Source organism: Terrapene carolina, unplaced genomic scaffold, assembly GCF_002925995.2.
Source record: "Terrapene carolina triunguis isolate 2854851 unplaced genomic scaffold, T_m_triunguis-2.0 Scaffold18355, whole genome shotgun sequence".
In the NCBI taxonomy this organism is placed as follows: domain Eukaryota; kingdom Metazoa; phylum Chordata; order Testudines; family Emydidae; genus Terrapene; species Terrapene triunguis.
In genome coordinates, this window is record NW_020682706.1 from 1 (window position 1) to 15,250 (window position 15,250).

At 48.7% G+C, this 15,250-nt stretch overlaps 1 protein-coding gene across 1 annotated transcript; it reads right to left on the minus strand.

Moving 5' to 3' along the window:
- Window positions 1-85: 85 nt before the first annotated feature.
- Window positions 86-1,343, minus strand: LOC112112491 (zona pellucida sperm-binding protein 3-like). Its single transcript, XM_026661867.1, has 2 exons — window positions 930-1,343; window positions 86-208 (listed from the first exon to the last, which is right to left on the minus strand). Exons 1-2 carry the CDS (start codon window positions 1,341-1,343, stop codon window positions 86-88), a joined length of 537 nt encoding a protein of 178 aa, XP_026517652.1.
- Between the last annotated feature and the right edge of the window lie 13,907 nt (window positions 1,344-15,250).

Genomic DNA, 15,250 nt, shown 5'->3' on the forward strand with positions numbered 1-15,250 from the left:
TGTGAGAGGAGCAAACCTCAGTCACTGAGCCAGATCCCACAACAGGGACTGAATGGGAGGTAGAGAACCTGAGCATCTCAGACACTCACCTGGGGTAGTGACGCTCAATGGGAATCACAGCTGGACTGGTTCTCAGGATCACTGGGTTGCTGGCAGGGGTGGGATTATAGTTCAGGTTTGTGCTGTAAATCAGGGAGTCTGGGGTCATCTGAGAAGAACCAGACATGGAAGGGTTAACAGCACACAATTGACATACAAAACTACAGTACTAGGTTCAGCAAGACCTAGACAGATATTTCCTATTAACAGAAAGTCTTTCAGCACATGCACAACTTATGGACCAACCATCGCTGGAAGGTAATAGAAGCATACTCCCCCAGAATGACTGCCTGGGGACTACTGATGGGCACTGTAGGGCCTAGTTCTGCACAGCTGTGGTCACCACAGCTACTGCTTCTAGCACTGTCCAACCATTATGTAGGATAAGCTGTTTTCCCTTACAGAACAGAAGCATTCTGGAAGACAGTGGACATCTAGCACCCTTTGGCCACTCCAGTTCTGCTGTCCGTCATCTCTCTCTGGGAGCAGTGCAGCTGTTGTGGCTTCTTGAAATAGTGACTCCCAGTGGAGGAGGAGATTGCAGGGGCATGGCTCAGCTCACTGTTCTCTCAAGAGAAGATGTCACTCAAAGGGGGAAGCTCTGACAGCAGCTGCCTCTTTAGCACTGCAAGCAGGGGAAGCCAATAACTCTAGCTATGGACCCAGGCCATTAGGCATCCTAGATGTTAATATCAGACTGGCCTAGACCTGCCCATCACCCACACACAGCACCATGCATCACAGAAAGTTAGCTGGGGCCTGCACAATGGGAGGGATCAAAATACTCATCTGACCCACTGGAGCACCAGGCTTGTATGAAGCTGCCTTACCTGCAAGGTGCTGCCACATTCATGGAGCCCAGCCGTAAAAGTCACTGTGTTCTCCGCAGCATTAAGGGACGTGTACTGGCAGGCGGCTGGGCCAAGACTCAGGTCAGCAGCTTTGATCAGTCGCCCCGTCCCAAACAGATCCCTGTGCACAGTGATCACCAGCTGAGCCTCCTCACACTGCACTGTGACAGGCTGCAGTGGGGACATAGCCCTGAACTGGGAAGCATCAACTTGAGCCCAGGGGTAGGGCTGGGCAAGAGAGGGCACATGGGCTCGTCTATGAGGGGGCTCAGCCCTGGGGGTGGGTCTCCAGATGGCTGAGTCTCTCCTAGAGAAATCCCAGGGATTGTAACCAGTCACCCCACTGACCACCCAGCACAGGAGAGCAAAGCTCAGGCTACCACTATATCCCATCCTGCCTGCCTGCAGCAAACCCAGCATAGAGAGAAACTACTGCTCCGGGCCCTTTATACCCTGACCTAAAGCCAGCTCACAGCTGCCCCAGGTAATTAATTCCCCAGTCTCACCCGAAGCCCACACCCTGGGGCAGGGAAATAATGAATGGGAATTAATGCCACCTGGGAGTTGTTATCATTTATGTTTAGGAAACTCCCTACGTGGTTTCAGCCAATTAATGGCTAACAGACTTTGATGTTGATGGGAACTATCAGCCATGTAGCGTGTGATACTGATGATGGATTCCAGAGGGAATTTTTGTATGTTACGAATCTTGTGCTATGAGTGGGAAGCATTAAGTCCAACTGATTTGCTGATGAAATAGTTTAAATCACAGTCTTAAAGATTTATTAGCTTTAGTCTTCGCCTTGTGCTCTTACCGGACAGTGCAACTGAGCAAATATGACTCCATGCTGTTTGGAAAGCTGTCTCAGGGTGAGAAATGCTCCGTACTGCATAGACAACACAAATGGCCCAGGACAAGAATAGCAAGGGAGTGATGCACATCAGATCTGCAGAGCCCTGGTAAAGTGGAAATGGAGCCCCACAACTGAAACAAGAGCAGCTCAGGAATGATGTGTTTTGGCAGATCCCTGAGGAATCCAGGACTGGAATCTCAAGGACGTCTTGCCGTGAACAGCAGTTGTGTGCTGCCTGGGAAGCACAGTCAATCAAAATGCCTCTGAATGCACTGTGTGCTCATGTGAGCATTATTAAATTAGGACTTGCATGGACAGATGGATCAAAGAACATCAAGAAAAAAAACCCAACCCAGACTGTTTAGCAGAGTGCTGTGTTCCTGGAAGCAGCCTTCCTCATAATGCTCCTTGGCCCACACATCCTCAAAGGAATCCTAAATCCCTTTGAGGATCTGGGCCTGAAATTTTCCAGAGTAAGGGCTGGTCCACACTACCCGCCTGATTCGGCGGGTAGAGATCGATCTTCTGGGATCGATTTATCGTGCCTCATCTGGACGCGATAGATCGATCCCAGAAGCGCTCCCCTGTCGACTGTGGAACTCCTGCTCGCCGAGAAGAGGAAGCGCTGTCGACGGGGGAGCCTGCCTGCGCTGCGTGGACCCGAAGTAAGTAAATTTAGTTCGATCTAGGAAACGTCGACTTCAGCTACGCTATTCTTGTAGCTGAAGTTGCGTTTCCTAGATCGATCCCCCGCCCCAGTGTGGACCTGCCCTAAGTGAGCCCAGAGCTCAGTGCCTGCAAGCCAGAGCAGCCCAGACCCAGCACTCCACCCACCTCCCTGCCTGCCAGACAATAGAGCTTCCTTTAACAGCAGGATTTCTCCTTTGTGTGCATCTCTCTCACACCCTCCCGAGCAAATAGGATGTGCCTTGGTGTATGAGACAGATAACGGAACCAAAACAGCCATTGTAGCGGGTCCAGTGTTGCAGCTGGGTGTGGAGAAGTGCCCTACCTATCACCCCTCCCTGTTGGGTGGTGAGATACCCCATGTTCTCCATTGGATGGGAGACAGTTTGACATCACTGTTGGTTGGTCTGACCCTAGCCCCCCATGCCGCATACTTGGTCCATCCTCTCTGGGCTCAGGCATTATCCTGGTGCTCATTTCTTGGGGGCACAGCTGTGCCCCATCCATCTCCTGATGTGTGGAGATCAAACTCAGGGCTCTCATTCAGTAGTAAAGACAAGGGCTCGAATCCTTGAAAGTATCTGGACACCTACCTCCCAGCTAAATGCCTAAATACCTTTGAGGATCTGGGCCCACAGCAGGATCTGGGCCTGCTTCTCCCTGCCTGGCACCTTGTCAGAACAGGAGCATTTTGCACCCACTTGGCACAGGCATAAATGACTACACAAGGGGACAGTCAGGCCCTGATTCTTGGCGCCTGATTCTAATCCTGAGATTCCCTGTGTGCAGCATAAAGAGTTTTTAAAGGGGAAGGCAATGACCCCCTGACAATACCTCCCATGGAGGGGGCATCCCTGGCTGCTACAGAGCTGGGGTAGTGGCTGTACACTAGCCCTGCTCCCGGCCCTGACTACAGGGGGTCATCCTGGCGGCAGGAAAGGGTGAGCCCAAGGTAGGGAGGGGGGTACCCTACTGTGGCTATTTTTCTGCTTGCTGGGGTCCCAGGAAATAGAGCGTAACTTAGCACAGGCTGTTCAAACTTTCACCAGAGCCAGGCCAGCCCCCAAATACGCAGCTGTGGCTGAAAGCCAACTTTGCCTTCCCCTCTGTTTCTGGCCCAAGTGAAGCTGCGAATCAGGTCCTTGGCCTCTTGTGTAGTAATGACAAGCGCCCACTGCCCCTGCAGTAGTGATGTGCTGCCAAAGTACAGACAAGGGGCACCCATGAACCTTTTCTCCATTAGCCTGGACTTCCTCCTGACCCTCTGTGCTGGGGCGGGGGGGGGGGGGGGGGGGTTGCATTGGCACTGAATAAAGGGAGGTATTGGGAATCTATTACGTTGTTTTCCCACTTTGGTAGAACCGTAACCACATTGCAAACAAGCATCCACCCAGTGCCCACTGTTACTGGAAACATTTGCTCCTGAAAACTCTCCTGAGCAGGTTGATTAAACAACATGCTGCTCAGACCTGTGCCATTGGAAACGGAGTGATGGGGGTAAGTGAAGGCCTCAGAGTGGGGAACCAGGGTGCACCGGTCCCAGGAAATGTTCCAAGTATGCCTGAGAGTGACTAGAACCTGGTGCATTCCAACGGCAGAACACTTGCTCTGCAGAAGTATTTTGATGAACCTTGTGGATTACGTTCCTGTCTGGCAAGGGTGATTTAAGAGAATCCAGAGGGGGACGACTTCACCAGAGGCAGGGAACTCCCTGACCTCTCTTCACCTCAGTGGCAGAACTTCAACATGGATCTTCTGCAAGCCGCCTCTAGCATACAGTTGTCCTACAAGCTTAAGGAGTCAGGAGCCAGACCCAGCAGCTGAAGCTATGTCTCCTGTGTGATAATAAGGTGTACTCCCAGCTCCAGCTGGCCAGAGATCATCAAATGCAGGTGTCTTGTGGCATACAGTAGAACACACATTCCCTGCCCCTGCTGAGCCATGGAGCAAGGGACCAGGGCTAGGAATGAAATCCAGGTCCCTCCTGGGACTATGTAAAGCTCAGTTAGTTTAATTAATAGCTTTCAATAAATTATTTGCTTTTCACTAATAACCCTGTTGAGCAGCAAGAGAATGTGGGCTTCAGGAGCTGCTAGAGACGGGGCGTGTGACAGATGTATGAGTAAGTTAAAGCTTCCAGCGCAGCAATCTGTGGCCTGGAGATGGGGGCCACCAATCACCTGGATTTGAGGCAAATCTCTAGTACTACTGCACTGACCCAGGGTTGGTCTGGCTGTGGAGGGTGAACTGCCATTTGTTGGTTGCCAATTGATGCAGAAAGGTTTTTCCAGGGGTCATGTATTATTTTACACACAAAGCGTCCATTTGCATCTCCCCAGGGCTTGGTGGGCTCTTCTAGAATGTTAAAATGCTCCAAATAAACCTCAGTCAAGGGTCAGAAGTGGATTGACTTGGAGGACCCAGAGCCTCTACCCCTCCTCTTCTCTGCCCTCCTTATTTCCCCCAACTCCCCCCCCCCCCCCCCACTTCAGTTCAACAGCTGGTGCCCCATGTCAGGGCCTGATTTTGAAATAGGTTTGGCAGGCAAAAGTGCCCACAGAATCCAGGCCTAATTTGCATCCTTATTGATTCCAATTTCATATGCAAATTGGGTAATTTCCCATGCAGAGGCCCATAACTAGCCCTCTATATCTGCAGCCGACCCCCTTCCCCAGTCACTGTAAATGCAGGCAGGCGACTGCACATACATGTTTCATGCATGTTCACAACTAGCACAGTTCTTCGGTATTGGCAGAAGCTATTTCCAATCAGCACAGAAAACTCTGGGTCGACATCCCTCCCTGACTGTGCTAACAGCTTTTATCCCTCCGGGTGTAATTCTGCTCCCAGTGCAGTCAACGGGAATATTGCCAGTGACTTCATAGGACTAGCAGTTGGTTCTCATAGTCGTTCAGCTACATCTGTGTTTGTTATGGACGGCAGCACCAACAGAAGCTCCTTGCTTTGTGGAGGCCCCTTTGGCCTCCTGGACTCTGCCTTTCGGCTGCTGGGCGGCTGTCACTCACACAGCTCTTGGCACTGGCTTTGAAGAGGGCTCTGATGTATGTTCAGAGAGGTCATTATTCTTTGGACAGGGCTACTACAGGTTAGACTCCAAGGGAAATGCACTGGCGAGGCTGAGAGCAAAATCTGACCCAATGGGCACACTCCAGCCCCTAGTGGACATGCACTGGTGCCAATCAATTTACCTGGGGGAAGAGCCATTCCGAGTTTTATTCACATTCTTGTTATTAATGACTATTAAATAGCACCAGGATATACATGGGGCTCTGTAAGCCTCAGAACAAGAGACAATTTCTGCCTTGAAGCCTCACAGACAGAGGGGGCCAGATCCTCAGCTGGTGTCAATGGGCCGTTGACTTTAATAGAGCTATGTCCATTGACATGAACCCAGGATTTGGTCCATTGTCACGGTCTGTCACCTGGCTTCGCTCTCTCCTCTCTCTTTTCCAATCTGCCCAACAAGTTTTGTCCTGTTGGGGCTCATTCCAGTCTGTGATCCACTGCTCTCGCCTGTTCTGGACGAGTGGGGATGGCCCAGAGCTTGCAGCTCAAACTGCCCTTCAATCCATCCATGAAGTGTTTGTTTGGGTTCTCATGCTGTCATGCCGGAAAATCCACTGCAGAGCTTTACAGGAAGAGACTGGAATGGATGTGCTGATAACAAGAAGCAGTGAACTGAGTCACAAAATCAAACCCCATCTGTAACACCCGTGAGAAAATAAAAACCTTACAGGGCCCAGATCCAGGGGCCACTGTAACCAATTAAAAGACACCCATTGACTTCTATGGGCCTGGGATCCAGCTCTTAGAGAGGGATCTGATACGGGGTGAACTTCCCAATACGTCTGTTGTATTAATTTAGATGGAATACCTGGGCCAAAGGTGTTAACACAACGCAGTCACTGTACAATTTGAAACAGCATTAAACAAGGTCTAGGGGTTGGTATCCAGAGACCTCTTAATCCCATGGCAAACACACCATTAAAAATCCTTTGAACCTTTTATTAAAGATACAGAAAAGAAGGGAAAACAGTCAAAGCATCTGAAATGTAAAGGATTAAGTGATGCTTTCATTTGTCCAACATCCCTTGTTCCCTTTCCCTGGAGAGAGTTTTTAGAAGGAAAGCCTCTCTGCCAGAGGGGAGGGTCCCAGAGCCTGGATTCCAACCTAAGTCCGAATGTCTACACCGCAATTAAACAGCCCCGTAGCCCAAGGCCCGTGAGCCAGAGTCAGCTGACATGGGCCAGACATAGGTGTTTAATTGCACCATAGATATTTACTTTACAGCAGTCATGAGGCCACTCTAAAATACACCATGGCCAGGGCTGGCATAGAACTGGCCCTAGGATCAGAGAGCTGCAAGTGGCTACTAGGCACAGCTGAGAAGTTAGCCCTGGGACTCCTTAATCCTAGTCCAGTGTTCATGGGACTGTAGCATCTCCCTGGCAAAGTTCTTGAGATGACCATCAAAATTAATATAGGAGGCTATCAATAGGTCACTGTGAATTGAAATTCCATGGAAAATCCATAAACCCAAAGACAGGTGATATCTACAGAATATTTAAAATGTGTTTGGTGGATCCTACCTCATTTGAGGTTCCCTGTGGATCCCTTTGGGAGTGGAAGATATCTCTACCTTACATCATTTGCTTCCTCTTTAAGATCCTTTGCTACTACTAAGTATTATTGGTATTGCAGTCATGCCTCGGAGCCGGAGCCGTGGAGTAGGACGCCATTGTGTTAAGTGCTGTAAACAATGACATTATTTCCTTTCCGATAGTTAGACTAATATATTTATGAAATAAGCGAAATCTGACCCCTCCTGGATAGCTGCAGGTGCATCTGCTCATATGCTCACACTCTGCACACTGTGCTGGTGATACAATCCCTGGCACAGAAGTTGTCAGAGCAGGGCAGGGCTGGGAAATTTACTCTCACAGGTATCTGGCCGATCGCACATTCATCGCATTGCCTGCCTGCATTGCCCCTTCTATTTAAGTCCCTATTAACCTGGAACATCCATCAGTTGGTTTTAAGAGGAAGGTGGCTTTCCAAAAGCAATAGGATTCATATTCAAATATAAGCACAAGAAGGGACTGGAACAGGTAAGCCTCGGCTTTCAGCTTCTGTAGGGCTTTCCAAACAGGATAGAAATGATGCACCTGTCTATATACTTTTATTAACAGCTCCCCTCCAGACAGTGTGCTTAGAAGTAGGCCAATTTACACAAGCTGAGGATCTGTACCCCAAGCTTTAAATTAAGACATCTTGTATTCATTGATACCAAAGAAGCGATAACCAGACAATATTCCGTTTAGACCATGTGAAATTGTGATTAAACTGTTCTCCATCTAACAGGTCTTCTAAGAATTGAAACTTCTGAAGAAAATTCACCTCTGACCACTACAATAGGTAATGGTTTGACAGCTGCTTTCTTCATGTTGGGATGCTAAGACTTCCAGTTAGGTCAGAAGATATAGCTCCCTTTAATGAGACTTGATGTCACTTACAAATGCCCACTGATGTTTACAAGCGATAGTCACTGGAGAGATCAGATGGTACAGAGAATGAGCAAGACAATGCTGTTTGTGACTGAGCTTTGCGACTATTGACTGACAGTCATTAGCATCTGATGGCTGTTAGATGGCGTACTGGCCAGTCTCTGAGTTGGTGGTCTGAACCCAGTCCCCAGGAGGCAGATGTCTACATCGTAAAACCCAACATTACAGATGACACTAATTTCCCCCAGGGGAGAGGGGGGAAACTCTGGGCCAACTTATTGTCCCACTGCAATCAGTGGGAGAGTTGCCATTGACTTCAATGAGACTAAGATTCATGTCTGTGTCAGGAAACAACCTACAGTAACGTTATTAACATTTACAACAGTTCATACTAATACAGTAACAAGCAGCACAGCCCAAAATAAAATATCAATCATTTTTGAATTCCACTTCACACTGTAATGATGGATTCAGGACCTGCATGTAGCAACAAAGTTACTGATCTAGATGGCTTCCAGTCACACCAGAAATGTCTGACTTGTGTCGTATTACAATGATTTACTCAACATCCTCTCGTAATCTCATCCTTTGTACGTTATAGCTTTCTAGCATGACATGAAACATGTACACCTGGAGTGTTGTTGGGAGACAAACAAGATACCAGAATGGTTACTTATGGGTATAAAAAAATACTTTCTATACTTACAGGCTGGAAATTTCAAAGGTGTCTAAAGGAGTTAGGTGCCCAAATCTGATAGAAATTCCTATTGTCTATTGTAAATTGTCTAACTCCCTTTTGAAAATCCCAGCTACAGCGCTGAGTGTACTGAGGAACACATTATCACAGAACCACAGAAACATAAGGCTGGACAGGACTTCGAGCAGTCATCAAGTCCAGCCCCTGCACTGAGGGAAAACCAAGTAAACTTAGACCATTATTTAGTCTTATCAGAAATTATGTTGATGTGACAGTGTACCCCATAAGGCTTTATGGGGAGGGGGTGCTTATAAATGTATGTATGACATAACTGGAATATGTTTGGTGCTGCCTGTGCCAGGTAACATATCTCCATAAAGGTTATGGTCTACTATATCTATTCATCCTATTTGTACATATATATATCATTTTCTACTTGAGGTTAAGAATATGGGCTGTATGCTTGCTTGGTTTCTAAGTAAGCTTTGGGAGGCATTTGGTCAGCTTCTTTAGGAAGGAATTCGCCAGGTTAAGTACCTAATCAGGAAACACTTGGGGAACAATGCATCTTGGAATGCTCCAATCCACATAAGAAGTCTTCCTGGAGACATGCAAGATTCCATGTGGGCAATGGCTTCAGCCTGTAAAGACTGAGTCATGCAGGGACATGTGACTTGCCCAGGTGACTCCAGAACTCCATCTTGGAGCTGGACTTTGCATAGGAGGGAGGAGGGGGGTCTCCTCCCACAAGAGAGAGTCTATTTAACCCTGGGGGAGACCCCTCCATTTTGTCTTCAGCTGGCTAAAGAAGGAGCCTCTCCACCCCCCCCAGGATGCTTGAAGGAAACTAAAACAAAAGACAGTAACTACAGGGGTTGTGAGAGATTGCTGGACCCAGGCTAAAGGGAGATTAGCCTGTAAAAGGGAGCATTCTGGAACTGGTGAGGAACTTATCTGTATTTAGTTTGATTAGGCATAGATTTGCGCATTTTATTTTATTTTGCTTGTGACTTGCTTTGTTCTGTCTGTTACTACTTGGAACCACTTAAATCCTACTGTCTGTATTTAATAAAATCACTTTTTATTTAGTAATTTACTCAGAGTATGTATTAATACCTGGGGGAGCAAACAGCTGTGCATATCTCTCTCTCTGTGTTATAGAGGGCGAACAACTTATGAGTTTGCCCTGCATAAGCTTTATGCAGGGTAAAACGGATTTATCTGGGTTTAGACCCCATTGGGAGTTGGGCATCTGAGTGCTAAAGACAAGCACACTCCTGTGAGCTGTTTTGGGGTAAACTTGCAGTTTTGGGACAAGTGATTCAGACCCTGAGTCTGTGTTGGAGCCAGACAGGAGTGGCTGGCTCAGCAAGACAGGGTGCTGGAGCCCTAAGCTGGCAGGGAAAACAGAAGCAGGGGTAGTCTTGGCACATCGGGTGGCAGCTCCCAAGGGGGTTTCTGTGATCCAACCTGTCACAGTGGCGTAGTCGAGCAGGATCTGTGCACAGCTGATTGCTTTGAGATACTGGTAGTGATTTTAAGTGAGTTTTAAGTGTGGTGGCTGGAGAACAGACAAAGTGGTTACTGGTTTGTTATTTTCTGTTTGCTTATTTCGGGAAAGGGAAGTAGGGACAGAAAAGGAAGCAAAATAAGTAAGACGGAAGATCAGAAGAAACTAAAACTGCACAGGGTACAAATTGCCCAGAAAAGCTGAACGCTGGGCACTGTGAAAGTCTTGGTTAACTAAGGCCTGGTCTACACTAGGACTTTAATTCGGATTTAGCTGCCTTAATCCGAATTAACCCTTCACCCGTCCACACTACAGAGCCAGTTAATTCGAATTAAAGGGCCCTTTAAATCGATTTCTGTACTCCACCTCGACGAACGGAGTAGAGCCTAAATCGATTTTGTTAATTCGAATTAGGGTTAGTGTGGACGCACACCACCGAATTACTGTGTTTAAGTTAATGGGGTAGTGTGGCCGCACACCACCGAATTAATGTGGTTTAAAACCGAATTAAGGTGCTTAGTGTGGCCGCGCACAATCGAATTTATACAACCTGTTTCCCAAATTCGAATTATCTAAATTCGGATTAATCCTGTAGTGTAGACATACCCTAAGAATCCCCTGAGCGGAGTGCATCTCAGTTTCAGTGAACTGCAGAGGGGTTGTGGCCCAGCACAAGAAAGCAGGAAAATGAGTACTAGTGATCTCAGTTTCAGTGAACTGCAGAGGGATGGTAGCCCAGCACAAGAAAGCAGGACAATGAGTACTAGTGACGCTGCTAATAAACTAAAGCTGGCCAGGCTGGTAGCAAAAGAGAAAGAAAATGAACATAAGAGACAGTTGGAACTAAGACAATTAGAAATTAGTGCCAGGGAGGCAGAACATGCAAGGGAAGAGGCTGCCCACAAGAGAGCTATGGAGGTGGCGGCAGCGAGGGAGCGAGCAGAGGCAGCGAGGGCGGAGGCAGAGGCAGCTGCCCAGGAGAGGGCTATGGAGGCCCAGAGGGAGGCCCAGAAACATGAACTGACTGTTATGGAGTCGAGGAGACAAAACCCTCCCCCTGCTGGCTCCACTTCCCCAAAAATCCACAAATGGGAGTGACTATGTCCACAGTATGACGAGTCCAGCGATATCGCCGAATATTTCATCACCTTTGAGAGACTGTGCACCCTCCATGCCATCCCTGAAGATCAGAAGATGACCACATTGATAGCAAAATTGACTGGCAGAGCTCTGGACATATTCAATAAGATGCCTATTAATGATGCTTCAAACTATGGTAAATTTAAGGAACTGGTTTTGAAACAGTTTCAGGTTACACCTGAAACCTACAGGGTTAAATTCAGGAACCTTAAGAGGGGATCTGGATTAAGTAATGTGGCTTATGCCAATGAAATGAGAGATTTGGTAGATAAATGGGTGCGGGGGAGAGGCATTACCAGCTTTGAAGGGATGTGTGATCTGGTTACTCAGGAACACTTCCTGAATATGTGCAGTGATGAGGTAAAACAGTATTTGTGGGACAAAAAGGTAAATGCAGTGGGTGAATTAGCTGAGTATGCTGACTCTTATGAGCAAGCACAAGCTGCAATCAAACATAAACCACTGGCGGAGGGGTATAGGGTTGGGGGAAAGCAAAATCACCGTTTTACCCCTGGGTCTGGAAAAAAGGAGGCTGGGCGGTCACCTCCCCATTCCCCTGGTACTCGTCCCAAATTTCCTGTGCAAGCAAAGGAGCCCAAGAGGTGCTATCATTGTAAGTCCCCTGAGCACCTGAGGAATAAGTGTCCCTTGCTGAGTGGAAACAGGCAACAAGTAACTCATGAAGCTGTGGCTTCTCAGAGCCAGGCTGTGGCCTCTTTCCACACAGGATTTGTAAAGCTTGCTTCCACACAACCAAGCAATGAGCATATGTATGCTGTTAAATTAAATGGTCAAATGCTTCTTGGATTAAGGGACACGGGTGTTGAGATTTCTGTGGTCAGGAGGGACCTGATCCAGGAAAAGGATTTGTTGCCAGGTAAAATGGCAGAATTAGAGCTGGTAGGGGGTTACAAAGTCCTTGCACCTTTAGCTAAAGTACACATGCAAACTCAGGATTTGCAGGCTGAGCTGACTGTTGCAACGGTGGCACACAATTTTGCACCGTTTCTACTGGGGAATGATTTCTTTAGTGTGGCAGAATCTGTCCCAGGGTTGGTTAGCAGTGAGAAGGAATCTTGTGCTAAAAGCCCCAGAGGGGGGGGGGTGAAGTCACAGCAACTGCTGGGGGAATAGGAGAGTGTCTCTTAGGCCTGGTCTACACTAGGCTTTTATGTCGAATTTAGCGCCGTTACATCGATTTAACCCTGCACCCGTCCACACCACGAAGCTATTTAGTTCGACATAGAGCTCTCTTAAATTCGACTTCTGTACTCCTCCCCAACGAGAGGAGTAGCGCTAAATTCGACATGGCCATATCGAATTAGGCTAGGTGTGGATGGAAATCGATGCTAATAGCTCCGGGAGCTATCCCACAGTGTACCACTCTGTTGACGCTCTGGACAGCAGTCCGAGCTCGGATGCTCTGACCAGCCACACCCCGGGAAAATTTGAATTCCTTTTCCTGTCTGGGCAGTTTGAAGCGCAGTTTCTGTTTGGACACCGTGGCGAGCTCAGCAGCAGTGGCAGCAGTGGCAACGATGCAGAGCTCTCCAGCAGAGATGGCCGTGCAATCCAATAGAAAGAGGGCCCCAGCATGGACGGATCGGGAAGTCTTGGATCTCATCGCTGTGTGGGGAGATGAGTCCGTGCTTTCCGAGCTGCGCTCCAAAAGACGGAATGCAAAGATCTATGAGAAGATCTCTAAAGCCATGGCAGAGAGAGGCTACAGCCGGGATGCAACGCAGTGCCGCGTGAAAATCAAGGAGCTGAGACAAGGCTACCAGAAGACCAAAGAGGCAAACGGACGCTCTGGATCCCAGCCCCACACATCCCGTTTCTACGAGGCACTGCATTCCATCCTAGGTGCGGCCGCCACCACTACCCCACCCCTGACCGTGGACTCTGAGGATGGGATATTGTCCGCGGCCGGTTCCTCAGCGGACGGGGAAGAGGAGGAAGGAGATGAGGAGGACGAGGCAGTCGACAGCGCTGACAACGCTGATTTCCCCGACAGCCAGGAGCTCTTCATCACCCTCACAGAGATCCCCTACCAACCGTCCCCAGCCGTTATCCCAGACACAGATTCAGGGGAAGGATCAAGCAGTAAGTGTTTTAAATATCTAAACATTTATTTATAACATAACTGGCATATTTAAAATATTAACAATAGCTAAAGTGCTTTCAAACATGTAAACATTTATTTATAACAGAACAGGAACATTTAAAATATTAACAATGGGTAAAGTGCTTCAAAACATGTAAAGAGTAAAGTGCAACAAAACGGGAATATGTGCAAAGGGTATCATGATTAGTCTGTCTTTGGGCGCTTCAATATATAGTCCGAACTATTTTAAAAAAATTTCACAATGTCCGCTTCATGATTATACTGCCCAAGACGCTCCACTCTTTTGTCCCTCCAAGGGCACCTAAGCCAAAAACTGGTCAATGTATCCGGGGATAGAGGCGACATCCTCCGGGTAGAACTCCTCATAGGCCTCCTGCAGGTGTTTTTCCAGCCTCATGAGCAGGTTCCTGGGCAGGGAGAGCTTATTAGGCCCCCCGTGGTATGACACGTTTCCCTGCCACAACGCCAGCAGGTACTCGGGGATCATGGCCTTGCACAGCATAGCAGCAAATGGCCCCGGTTTCTGCAGGCTGTCCCGAAGCATCCTCTCCTTCTGGCTCTCCGAGACCCTCAGGAGGGTGATGTCTGCCATGACTCCCTGCTTTGAATTAGGTAGGGGAAAGTTAGTATTGGGACTGCTTGCCCGTTCCTTTACAGAACGGTAACCGCTGGTTTACAGCCGCGAGGGGGTGGGACAGGGACAGAGTTCATGCTTGCAGGATTGCTGCCAGCAGAGACTCGCATTGCTTTCTATGTGAAAGGAGGCCAGTGCCACTCTTAAAGTTTTAAGCAGCCACAAGTCTACGGCTTACCATGTTTGACAGCTAGACAAAGTCCGGTGTCCTGTCCCGCTCCTCAGCTCGCCACAGCAAGACCGCAGGCACTGTAGGCGAGGGCCGAAACTTCGACCTTGTCCTCAGTGCGCATGTGATAGGTGCTCTGCATGGTCTTGTTCACAGAGAAAGACTATGTTCTCTGTTCACAGATACATTGATCTGTCTCAGGAATTCACTCCCTTTTTCCAATTCCCACAGCCACATCTGCCCAGAGGCTAGCGCACATTAGGAGGAGGAAGAAGAGGACACGGGAAGACATGTTTGCTGAACTAATGGGATGCTCCCGAGCACAGGCAGCCCAGCAGACACAGTGGAGGGAGAACTTGTCCCAAATGCACCGGGCAAACATTGAACGGGAGGAGAGGTGGCGACAGGAGGACCGGCAGGCTACTCAAACGCTGCTTGGACTAATGAGGGAGCAAACGGACACGCTCCGCCGCCTTGTGGATGTTCTGCAGGGCCGGAGGCAGGAGGAGAGAGCCCCGCTGCAGTCTCTCTCTAACTGCCCTGCCCCACCACCAAGTCCCATACCCCCCTCACCCAAAGTCCAAACACGGAGGGGCGGCAGGGGCCGTGAAAAATTTCACTCCACCCCTGCGGACTGCTCTACCACTAGAAGGCTCTCATTCCCCAAAATTTGAAAAGTCCTTTCCTACCCGCCTCACACAAGACCCCGTCCAAGTTTCACCCCCCCGTTCCATGTGCGGTTGTTAATAAAAAATACGTTTCTGTTCATTACTGTTTCCATCCTCTTCTTTTGGAGGAGAGTCTGTCTGAAGGGGGGGGAAGGGGCTTGGTAATTGGACAGGACAGTCACCTTTAGCAGGGGGCAGGTCCAGCAGCAGGGCACATACACAGTGCAGTGACTAGTTACCCTGGTCAGTCTGGGAGGTGGTTTTCATGTTCTGTGTGGTGGGGGGGGGGG